The sequence below is a fragment of the Phodopus roborovskii genome, unplaced genomic scaffold (genome assembly GCF_943737965.1).
Source record: "Phodopus roborovskii unplaced genomic scaffold, PHOROB, whole genome shotgun sequence".
Lineage (NCBI taxonomy): Eukaryota > Metazoa > Chordata > Mammalia > Rodentia > Cricetidae > Phodopus > Phodopus roborovskii.
The window spans coordinates 1,020,078-1,033,425 of NW_026125235.1; the positions used below are offsets into that span (position 1 = coordinate 1,020,078).

At 33.7% G+C, this 13,348-nt stretch overlaps 1 protein-coding gene across 3 annotated transcripts in view; it reads left to right on the forward strand.

Annotated features, from left to right (window-relative positions):
- The window catches only part of Nox4 (NADPH oxidase 4), a 123,094-nt gene that overhangs the window by 81,241 nt on the left and 28,505 nt on the right, over positions 1-13,348 (forward strand). For all 3 annotated transcript variants that reach the window (XM_051191586.1, XM_051191579.1, XM_051191596.1), the window contains one exon: positions 10,829-10,910. In XM_051191586.1, the coding sequence (XP_051047543.1) occupies positions 10,829-10,910 (82 nt within the window). The remainder of the gene's footprint in view (positions 1-10,828; positions 10,911-13,348) is intronic.

Below are 13,348 nucleotides of genomic sequence, written 5' to 3' on the forward strand. Positions count from 1 at the left end.
AGTCACACAGATGTCTGTGTAAAAATTACTGAGACAACTGATTAGTTCATTTAATGAAGGTCTTATCTGTTAATATAATATGATAAACCATTCAGTAAATAGGAGATGGGCCTAAACTTCATATTTCTTTCCCTCAAAACCCACAAAATTTTTGTGTCAGGGAAATGAGGAGGATGCTATATGCACAAACACACACATGATTCTAATGCCTGTATATGTCCAGGAAAGAGGATAAATTACTTTCTCCTTGTGTTCTCAGTTTGTTAACGTGAATTCCATGCTGTATTTTCTCTCTTCAATGAAAAACAGCTAATTTGTAATAGCATAAAGTGTAAGGACTGCTTAGGAGGATGCAAAGAGTTTAACACTTATGACGTTTATTCTAATGTATTCATTTTTCAAAGGGGAAAACAAAGTTTTATTTTTTATTTACTGAAAATATGTTAATTTTAGTCTTAAATATAAGCAATTTCTGGACTACATGCTGCACTGTCATACCAAAGCAGTTTGTATAGATTATTACATTTTTATTTGCAATTATTTTATTCCGAAGAGAAGTTTATATTTTGTATCATTTAGTATTTCATACTTGATTTATATAATATAAAGGAAAATATGAATAGTGACTTCTTTGATAATATAATTACTTAATCAGTGTCAAAACTGTGTCCATAAATACTGAATGCTGAATAAGATGCACATCACTTTACAAGGTCAGTCTAGACTTAGTGTTATAAACAGTTTGCAGAGAGGAAGATATACTAGTGATTTGTGCTCTTATTAAAATCATGGTTTGCATTTTGAGTACTCATTTTCTTATAATGAAAGCATAATAACAGAACTCTTGTTCTATAAAGAAACTGCAATTTTTTAAAACAAAGTCATTTATTTGTAAATGTATTCACATGTATATAATATATACGTATATAAGCTCACTGGAGCACCAAGACCAAATCAAGACCAATAGCTAGCCTTCCCTCAGCCCATTCTGACACCTGTCTTCCTAAAGATCTCTGGACTGCAGCTGATACCACCTGGTGCATCAAAGTCCTATTTTCCACAGATTGTAATTATATTAAGGTAACAACATAAAATTGTAGAATGGACAAGATTTGTATTCAAACTAGATTCAGACCAGCAGTAATGTTAGTATTACTCCCACTAGGAATTACTACAAACTGAATAATACGCTGAGATATTTAACAGAAAATGTAGAATCCGTTGGCAACACAGATAAACACACTGTATGGCCAGAGTGGAAATTTAAAAGAAACCAGGAGCAATAATAACCCCATGCTCATTGGACAATAATCTTGAGTTAATACGGTTAAGTAATTGGTTGATATTAAGAGGTCTTGAGGGGAGCTTCATCAGAGAGATCTTTTGGCATTTTATAAAACATTTTAAAGCCAAGCTAACGAAACTGTACTTTTTACCTTGGGGCACATGAAGAATCCCTACCCTACTGCCTAGCCTAGCCTCATTATATGCAATCTCTCACCATCAACTGTGAGCTCAGGAAAATATTTTTATGGTTCATCATGACCAGTCAAGGTGCTTTCAAAGAATGAGCCTCTGGGTAGGCTCATAAATCTTGGGCAGAAATTGATTAAAGACTAGAGGTAAAAGAAAAACAGTCCTGACATTAGGAAAGCAGTTGAAGGAGGAAATCGGTTGTGGTGGTGGTGGGAGGTGTTAAAGCAAACTGTCTAGTCTCCTGGGCCAGCTTTGTTTACTTGCTTTTTCCTGATGGCAAGTGCTTCCATAGGCTTTGTCTTTGGTCAGTATGCCCTCTATTTAAATACACAGAAGACTCACTGCTGGATTGGTTTTGATAGAATTCAAAAGCCCATGATTCACAGTATTAATTTTCATAGCCCGGGTTTTAGGTAAGCAAACTTTAGAAACACATACACAAAAAATCCTTGCATTTTCTTTGAGTTCTGCACAAAATTGGCTATTCCTCTTTGAATATGAGCGTAGGTGGTATTAGAGTTTGTGCTGAAAGCAAAAACTGAATTAGTATCAAGCTGAGCCTTGATCACTTTGAGGTGTTTCTTTTGTTCAGTGCCAACACTTTAAAAATGCATTTGCTGTGGCAGTTGTTAAGTATACCATTTTTCTTAAAAGGTGGATTGTGTTGAAGAAAACTTAGTAGCAATAATGTGTTTATCCAAAAGTGTCTCAGATATTTGCTTTCACTTTCCTTGAACCTGTGTTTTCTTTCTTTCCCTTTTCATTGTTTTTTTTTTTTTTGTAGCATAATTTCCACAGCAATAAAAGAGAATTTATATTTTAGCAGAAATCCAGTCATAGACTGTGAATCATTGATGTGTTTAGAGTCTAAGAAGCCTGTAGTTTCCAAAGCTTATTCCACTTTTTAAAATTGTATGTTTAACAAATAAGAAGCAAAATAATGGGCTCAATGAGATAGAATTTTATCACTGCATCCCTTTAAAGTATAAGGGCCCATTGAATATAGCTTTTTTTCAAATACTGCATTGTCTGCCTTTAGACATGAGGTGATTGAATGTACCAGATGTGGAACCATGCAGATGGTATGTGTGGTTTATTCTCACTATGTATTCCTTGGACAGGAAGGGAAAGGGAGGATGGAAAGACAAGTAACCAGAGGGTTTTGTCTCAAAAGAAAAATGTGGAAACCAACAAACCAAAACATACTAGGTGGGAGTTTTATTTTGCTTTGCTTCTTTTTGGGTTTTGTCTCTCCCTCTTGCTGGGTAGTTGATGTGTGGGTTGTCAAATCTGTCCTGTCTGATTTATAATTTTTTAACCTACAAGACACAAAATTGAGGAAATTGTTTCTAATAATTTGTTAGCTCTTTATTAATCTCAAACTATAAATCTTTTCACATAGTCTAGAGTAAATATCTCTATTCTATATTAAAGAGCAATGAAGGTCGATACATTTCATATGAGAGAATCGAAAAGGAATTTAGTGTAGGAGCTATAACCAAGACAGGGTGAGTATTATGCCTCTTCCCTGGTGTAACTCAGTTACTAACTAGCTCTGGTTATATATTTATTGTGTTTATGTTGTCTTCTATAAAGTATTCATGGGGTTGTTTCCTGTACCTGTATATAAAACAGAATGAGGTTGTATTTTGTATTGCTCTCACAATGGCCTTGATATTTGTGCAAATGACTCTTTATAAAAACCAAAACATCAGCTGACATTTTTCTTCTCAAGTTGTCGTCTCCTTCCTTTTGAGTTTTGTTAGAGAAGGTTTGGCGATATCTTTAAGAAGAAAGTATTCTTGCTCTAGATATAGATTTATTGATCCATCTAAAGTAGTCTGCTTTGGGAGCCTTTAAAGTTGTTTTGAAAGCAATACTTCACACAGAAACTATTGTTATTCAGAACTAGGTACCATGGTAATAAATGAAGTTATTTGATATAAACAAACTTTTCAGAACAATGAATTCATCCTCTATCTCTTTTTAGTTTATCAGGCTGTCTCTTAAGTTTGCCCTCAATTTCAATTGTTAGAAGTGATCTCTTTTGCTAAGATTAATGTTCATATTTTTTCCTAACAAACATCAAAACTTGAAAACCATTAGTTTTTAAGTCTCAGGAGTAATGCTTCTCTTTCTCTCTTTAAGTAATTTTGTAATTTCATTGAAAACCCCTTCAGCTAGCATCTGTATTGACTTTACTATTGTTTTTGTTTTCAGCATTTTTTTCAGTAATCAAAGTTGCCTTGATAGAATTTTTTTTACTCATAGAAGTGGCAAATAATAACCATTCAATAAATGTTTTGTTGAGGAAGGGAACAGAAGTACAATGTGAAGTTAAACTCCAACTTCCTTCAATATTGATCTTACCCACAATTCTAAAGTGTCTTCCATGAGAGTTCATTAGCCTTTATTCATGTGGGAGAAAAGGAAAAATTTCATCAAATGTATTTAGCTTATCTTGTAGTGCAGCATATTAGAAGGGTTTTCTCTATGCATATAAAAATTATTAATCTAATTTTCTCTTCCTTTTCCCTTTTTTAAATTGTCAACATGTTCAGAAAAGTTTGCAATTCTGACCTTCCAGACCACTGGAGATATCATTTCTAATAATCTGGATGTCTGTCTTTTTTATATAAATTTTTATTTAAATTAGAAATATTTTTATTTTACATATCCATCCAATTCCCTCTCCCTTCCATCCTCCCATATCCCCCATATAGACCCCCCTGTCCCACCAACATCCACCCACCAGGGAGGATGAGGCCTTCCATGAAGGATCATCAAAGTCTGTCACATCATTTGGGGCAGGGCCTTGGACCTCCCCTATGTATCTAGGCTGAGAGAGTATCCCTCCATAGGGAATGGGCTCCCAAACTCCATCCATTCACTAGGAATTAATACTACTCAGTGAAAACAAACAACAAAACAATGGAATCTTGAAATTCGTAGGCATATGGATGAAACTAGAGGAAACCATCCTGAGTGAGGTAGTCCAGACACATAAAGACAAGCATGGTATGTACTCACTCATATATGGAAATTAGACATAGAGCAAAAAAAAAAAAAAAAAAATCACCAACCTACAATCTACACCTCCAGAGAAGCTAGGAAACAAAGAGGACCCTAAGAGAGACATGTATGGTCCCGGGCAGAAGAGAAAAAGGCCAAGATCTCCTGAGCAAATTGGGATCACATCACAGTGGTGGAGGGAGAGGGGAGATAGAAAGAGGGTAGGAAAGAGAGGAGGGGAGATGAGGAGGTAGGAAGAGAATATCTGTGTCTCTTACTTTTAACTTTTAACTCACTGAGTACCAGATATGATGTAGCAGGGAAATCCTACTCTCCCCCTGGGATTCTTGGTCTAACAAGTAAAAATGGACTCAATGGCATGCTCAGAGAATCTAGTATGAGAATGCTTTGTAATATGCTATAAAAGTGTCAAAACTACATTGTACCTTGTTAGGTCATATCATATAGTGGCACCTGTTCCAAGGACTCTGTGTCTGAGAATACTTTTTTAACTGTGAGCATCTGAATGTGAAATTCAGATGTTTATGAAACATCTGAAACATGGGAAATGGTGTATTCCTGAACTTGTTCCTTAGTGACATGCACATGTATTTCACCTAGTATTGCCAAATTTCAGAGAATCCCTCAGTACAAAATGGAAGCCTGAAAGTCTCGTTTTTTTGCAAATTGTTTTCCAAAGAAATTGGTGCTGTTATTTGTTTGTTTGCTTAATGAAACATGTTTAATATGAATCAGTACCTTTACAAGAAGAACAAAGAATTATTGACTAGAGGGAGAAGTTGACAAGCTGCTACTATACAGGGTCAATCCAATGAAGATACAAGTATAATAAGCTCTGTTGTGCTCTGTTCTGGGGAAATCATGGCCTTTGCACTTAAGACCAACTCTAGATGAGCTTAAAGCTCATGATGTCTTTCTACTTCATTCTCTAGAGATAAGCAACAAGCCCTTGGAAGAGGAAATGTGAAAAAATTATCTCTACCAATCACATCACAACTTGCTTATTTTCTTCTCATTTAATTATAAGATAAAAACGTGAGATGAATACTACATGGATGAGGATGTCAAGAGGCAGGCATAAATCAAGCTGTACAAGACAAGCAGAGACATGTAGACTCATGCTCTTCTACTGACTTTGAAAATTAAGACTAAAGGCTGAAGTAGGTTGAGAGTTCATGCTTTCTTATGGTGTTTTGCTTATTATTTCTTTTAATAAACTCATTGTGCACAGTCAAGCTATGCAATATAACATTTGGTATATACTGTGAAATGACTACTACAAACAATTGAATGCATACATTTTCATGTCACAATGATACCCTCTATTTTTTTAAAGACGTGTTTATTTATTATGGACATAGTATTCTGCCTGAATGCATGCCTGCAAGCCAAAAGAGGGCACCAGATCACGTTACAGATGGTTGTGAGCAAGCATGTGGTTGCTGGGAGTTGAAATCAGAACCTTTGGAAGAGCCAGCAGTGCTCTTAACCTCTGAGCCATCTCTCCAGCCCCCACAATGTTACTTTCTTGTGTATGTTTGTAGTAATGAAAATATTGAAGATCTTCTTGTTAGAAATTAATTCTGTTATAGTCTTTTGCTTCTAAGTATTACAAAGTATAAACAAAAATTTGTCGATGTTATAAAATTGTTTAATATTTCATTTAGAAATCACTGTAAAAAAATCACAGTCTAACAAAAGAATATTGGAAAGAATTTTATATATATGCAGATGATAGGTAGACAGACACAGCTAGACAGTAGGTGGATGATAGATGATAGGTAAATTAGATAAATGATGAATAGGTGACAGAGAGAGAGAGAGAGAGAGAGAGAGAGAGAGAGAGAGAGAGAAGATACATAATACATAGACTGATTGAGAGATCAAATAATGGGATTATGTTTCAGACTGGTTTATACCTCAGCTTCTAGGTAATCCAACAACTTCTGTCTGGACACTATAGCAGAGAACCAAATAGCTTCCCAATCCAGAAAGCTCAGCAGCCTCAGTCCAAGGCTGAAGCTCTCTGGGAAGTTGCTGGTGTTGATGCATCATTAAACGGGTGAAGAAGCTGGAGTGTAGTGGCAGCAGCAAAATTCGTACTGACTCAGAAAGAAAAGGCTCACAGGCTGTAAACATTGTTTTCCTCAGACTTCTTTGTCAGCCAGAGTGCCAGCTTCTTGGAAAGAAGCCACTACCATTTCACTCTCCAGCCATGCATTCTCTCCACAAACGCTTTAATTTTCTCACATGTGGATCCTATCTGGAAATGCCTCCCGAGCTACACAGTGATATTTTGGCATATCTCTCATTGCATTCCAGCTGATTACAAAAACCAGTGGTCACATTTTACACTGACATATTTATTAAAAAATAAGTGTGCAGTCTCATAAGTATCCTAATAGAATCACTTTTACAATTTCATTTTATATTGTCTAGGGCTAATGTCTGTTTCCTTGACAACACAACTTCTAATAGTATAGGTTATATTCCTCCATAGGTTATTTTTCCCTGTTTAAAAATTTGTTTTCTTGTATATTTTCAAGATGGAATCTCACTGTGTAGCCTCGGCTGGCTCTTATTTGCAATTTTCTTGCCCCAACTTCCCAAATGTTATGTTATAGGTGTGCATCACTCCCCTGACTTATTCCAGTTATCTTTATAACTGAGATCAAATGTGTCAGGATGAAAATCAGTGTCATTTAAGGATTTTATTTGGGAGCCTTTTGAAAAGGACTACTAAAACTGGTAAATTACAGGTAGTATGAAGATTTTTTAAAAAGGATAAAATTGTATGTAATCATATAAATTCAAGATATGTATCATTTTTTGGTGGCAATACTGTCAGCTTCAAGAGGTGCTTTACATGACTTTTCTTCCTTGCCTGTGACTGTTGAGTATTCAAACTAAATGAAACATTCATTTTCATACTGGAGATAATGGTAAAGCAGACAGGAAAAAGACCACTTACAAAAACTTAATGATTTGAAGTAGTTAAAATATGCCTGATAGGGTCCCTGCAGGAAACAAGTTTTTTTCCCAGGATCTTAGTGAAGGGACTTCTGTAATTCTTCTTTGGTTACAATGTCAATTTTTCAATGATTTAAAATCATTTCATCTTCCTCTTCTTTATAATGATATGAATATTTAATTCTCATGACAAGAATAGATTCCATGTTCTTTTTATTTTTGTTCCTGAAAACCTATTGTAGTTAATATATTTCACATTGCCAATAATTGGAAGATTGATCAAGAAACCAGGACATAGTAAATATATCAAAAAAATTCTAACCAGGGAAGTATTTTTTTTCTTGTTTTGTTCTTGAATGATTAGCTATATTGTTGTGATAAATTATTATCTATACTGTGCACATTAATGTAATTATGTATAGGATGTTCTCTTGGCCTTTTTTGTTGATTGAGTTAGAGAGAAATAAAAAAAAGTTGAAAGTCTTTAGAAGTTTGTGTCAATTAAGGAATCCAGAATGGTGGAAAATCACCTCCAGATATGTCTATGTCATCAGTCAGCTAATACTGCATCATGGCAGCGAATACCTTGGCTCTTGTCAGTGACTTTAACAACTTCCTCTAAGAGTTCCTGTGAAAGGGTTGAGCAGTGGTGGTTTAAAACTGAGATTTTCTAAGGAAATTGTGTGTTAGCTGAGAAAGCACATTGAGTTAAATATTTTGGCTGTATGAGAAGTAGCGTTTTACTTTTTTTTCTCAGCAAATGAAAAGTCAAATTTTGTTTTCTGTGGAATTGAATGAAGAATTGGATAGGAGGTGATAATTGATAGCAGAAAGTTAAGAGACTGAAGCATCACACATAATTTATCTTTATTTTCATAAAGAACAAACAAAAATATGCTGGAATAGAAAAAGAAACCCTAACAGATCACATTTTGGAGCTCATTCATATAGTAATAAAAATTAAAAAAAAAAAACCAAAATTTCAAGGTATTAGATATTTTTTATGTGGGAACTTTCATTAACAGTCATGCAAGACAGCCAAAAGGATTTTAAAATAATGTTCACTTAGTATTCTTTAAATTTGTTATGCATATATGTGTGCATTTTTATTTATTTCTGTAATATTATACCCAGAAAATTTTCACCCTACGTTTATAATCAAGTGGTTTGGGGGCATATATGAAAATATACAAACACATCACTGGGAAAATATTAGAGTAAAAAACAGGCATTATGAATTGACATAGAAATTCTGTTTTGAAAAAAATTGAATTCACATTTTGTTTTCTTATGTTTTGACTTGGTTTTGGTTTAAGCAAACTTGGAAATCATTCTCCAAATTGCTATTCATACATGTAGCTCCCAGTAAAGTCTGATCTACCTTTTAGACAAACCATTTTTTCCATGATAGAGTTTTGATATTTTTTGGTCTTAAGTTTTATTTTCAGGATCTATTTATTTTAGAAAAGAATTCAATAGCTAATACATTCAGACACAGGTAAACACTGCAAAGTACTCTTTCAAGATGCATCATCAAAAACAGTGGAAGCCATAAATCTGAAAGAAAGTGGATTGTAAATAGAAGGGTTCTGAGGGAAGAAAGGGAAGGGGAAATGGCTTGATTATGAACTTAAGTAATAAAGATTTAACTTTAAAAGTAGAAAACATAAATTTTAAAAAGAGATGATATCATTTCACTCAAATATTAACTTCATAGATTAAAGTAACAATATAACAGTAGTTAATATTAGGTAAATTTTCAAAAACTTGGCTTCAAATGGAAGAGTAAATACAAAAGGAAAATATGGGTTCTGCCACTTTGGAACTCTGCACCAGAATACAAGAAAACATCGTTGGATCTTACTACTTCACCTCCAAGTGCATTATAAAGACAAGTACAAAAACAAACCTGTGAAATTATTCTGGTTGAACATGGGAAAGTTAGTTATATGCCCCTTTTCTCAGTAATACTATGTGTCCTTCTGCTTATGGTTACAAATGACTCTCCATATAATGTTCAGGAAGTGGGAGGGAACATTGTCACCAAGTATAGATTTTTTAGTATTTCAGGGAGAGTGCCCGCCTTCAGTGTTGATGGATTTATAGCAGCATAGGAATCTTAGACTAGTATACGACTGCAACTTGATTATGTAAGTTGGTCGTAGTACCCCTTCTCTAGATTTCCTGGTTGATACAATGACCATCTATTCTCTAACGAATCATGGTTTGCCTTGCCCAGCTTTTGTTACTGTAAGTGCCTCTACAATGCAGGCAGCTAAGCAGTGTTAATATTGCTTAGATAGCATTGGGTAAGAGTCATCCCTCCATTCTCTGTCTTACCTTCTTCTTGTCTTCATTATAGACTTTAAGTATCTTGAAGTCCATTATTTTAATTCTTGGTTTGTGACTTGCTCTCCTCATTTGATTACTCTAAACTCATTCATTCAAGTATCATGATAGTATAATTAGTATATTTAAAACATTAACAATCATTCATTCATTATACCATAATGTGTGCATATGAAACATTACCTATTACTCCCAATGACCTTTTTGCTTATGTATTATGGAATATTTCTACTTCTTCCTAAAAGCTATCATGAAATATAATTGCATCATTCCTGTTTTCTTTGGTTTCTCTGTGCTGTGCTGAAAATATGCATTATTTCCTTGCTTTCTATTTCAACAAATGATATTTTGTGTATCTACCCCCACTGCCTCACATGTATTAACATGATTCAGTTTGTATTTACAAGTGAAAGCATTCAATTTCACTTTAATTAGTAAGTATACTATTATACGGATATAGCACAGGTTGTCCATTCTCATGCTTATGAGAAATTTAGATGTTTTTCTGTTCATAATTGTTATATTAATGTTGCTATGGATACCCTCATACTTTTTACCTAATCACATGTAAAAGTTACTACTGAGTATGGAATGGAAATACTAAGCAGTAGTCAATGCAAAGTTCACATGTACAGAATAGCCCTAAATCACTCTTCCATACTATTGTAAGTGTTCTGTATTATCAGCAGTGTTTGGTCCTAACATTGATCTTATGACACCAATTTCTGACAAATAACACAAGAGAGATGACTGGTGCTTTTCAGCTCATATTACCCAAATTATTAACAGTGTACAACTCTCATATTTAAGGTTATATGTGTGTTTTCTGATGGTTCAGTGATAAGATTTTAAACTGCATAGCAAGGATGTCCTTTTGAATTTTTTTCAGTTACTATATTATCTTACTCATAAAATATATGTAGATGGTAGAAAAACAATTCTATTTTGAAATTACACTCATGATTCATTTTTCACAGTTGTTATTTTTTCCCTTTGGCAGAACGATTCCGAGATTTACTACTGCCTCCATCTAGCCAAGACTCTGAAATTCTGCCATTCATTCAATCTAGAAATTATCCCAAGTAAGTAACAGGAGTTTGCTGGGTGTTGAGAAGGGAAGGGTCAGATGCTGGCACACATTAGTGCAATGAAGAAGAAATAAAATTGTTTTGTGGCATTTGTAAAATTGCTGAGTAACCTAGCCTAACTAATTATGATCTCACTTACAATGCATGATCTTTGGCTCTTCAGAAATGATGCAGAAGACTATGCTCTACTTCTAAGTGCAATGAGTTGCTTCTCTGTGCAAGCAATAAGGCTCCTGTATAGTGATACTGTATTATTAGTGGGTGTCCCCTCATCTAATTCTCCATCTTTATTCTTTAAATTAAAGGATGTGTATTTACATGAAGATATTCACCTTAAGTTTTTTATTTTGCTGATTCATTGCAATAAACTTTTTTGGTCAGAAATATCTTATGAGTTAAAATATAATTTCCACCATATATTTAATACAAAGGAGCATATGATATCCATCATAGCCTCACAGTTCTCAAGCTAGTGTATGTTGTAAGATTTAGGACTTAGGATGGACAATAATTAGGTTATATTGTTTCCTTTAATTGTTAGCATTGTCTGAATGTGAAAAATCTAACATATCATAAATAATATAAAAATGTGGTCTTCATGTCAAATATACTCATGAAGTATAAAATGTTACTCATTAATGAAATCTATATTTGTATATGTGAAAGATAGAATCATAGAGAGTGAAATATTAAGGGAAAGTCATTTGATCATATTTCCTTATGATTCTGGGGAACATTGTTCTAAATTATAAAAAACTTTCCAAATCACATTCTTAAGTTCATGAACTCTCATTGGACCCATTTCTAAAACAGGGGCTCCAGAAAAGAGCACTTCCCGTAGAGTACTTTCAGATGTGTAGATTAGAGAAAAGGATAAAGTAACAAGTTTGATTGTCAGTCTCTTCTTAGATCACGATAATTATGTCTGAAATGATGCTGGTTTATGGAGGATTTTTATAATTATAATCTTGCCCTTAAAAAACAGCTTGTAGGAACAATATGTTTGAGGAAATTTGACATAATTTAGAGTGGGCATTAAATTGGATAATTACGGCAACAAAATATGACCCAGTAACTGTGATAAGTTTAGTGCACATATATACAAAAAATATTGTGAAGGTTCAGGAAGAAATTACTTCACTTTGTTTTCACAAGAATTTCACCTAGGTAAGCATCACTGCTTATAAAGAGGAATGTTATTTATGAAGGAATTCAGAACTCTTTTGTGGCTTGACTGCCAAAGAACAACTTTAATTGTTCAGACAGTAAAATCTGTGTCTCAACTCATTCTCATTTCCAACTGGCTGCTTAAAAATGTCATCAAATGATGATATTAGGTTATATCTATAATGCACAAGTTCTCATATGACCTTTTCAGGTTTCATTTCTTTGTCAGATACTCTTCCTTTCTCTCCACTGTATTTAGTGCTCTATATATAGAAATTCTCTTTAGTAGTTTTTGTTCAGTTATAAATAATAAAAAATTTTCAAACTCATTGTCATACATAATAATGAAATATTAGTAACTTGTAGAATATATTTATGTGCTAGGAATTGTACTATGTGTTTTTAAGTGAAGAATTCCATAAAACCTTTATCATTTCCCTAGTGTTATTATTTTCAAATATTATACATCAGAGGATTGAACAGAAAACAAGTAAATGTTGTAAATAAGTCATGTGGTGCCATTGGTTCTCAAACTCAGATCTCTGTGATCCTAAATCATAATTAATTATGTTATACAAGCTCTCATTCATTTCTCCATCCACATTTTAATTCAACCATCTATCAAACATTTATTGAATGAATACCACCTAACACTCCATCATAATTACCAATGATATATAAATAACTGTGTTACAGTGTGTGTATTTGAGGGACCTAGAGTCCCTATGGGGATAATCAGAGTCAGCTTACTTAATAGATCATACCAATATGTTAAGACATACGGAAAGAAATATTGAATTATATTGAAGAAGAAGAAAAATAGAATTGTACATCTAAATATATAAAGTTTAATTTGGTCCGTGAGTAAAATTGTTCAGTTAAGAGCTTACATAGTCAAGACCAAGTGTATATTGCATTTGAATCCTTGAAATGCTTGAAAATCTCAAGCTAGCTGATGATGTGTGTGGTACACACACATCTGTAGGGTAGACTCTAGAGAGAAGAATATAAAATAAATGGAGATGATTCATTCAGGCCTGCCATTTAAAGGAACTTGGACTTTGTTGGGATGACAATGGAGAATCATGAGATGATTTTAAACCATGGGTATAAAAGTTAACCTGTATTTTTAGGTAATTATCATGAATCAAAATAAGAAATGAAAAATTGCCTGAGGGCAACATAATCTCTAATCAAAAATTCCACATTCATGTATCAAGCCATTAAGGATCCATGAGTTGCTTGTTATATGAAATATTCAATGG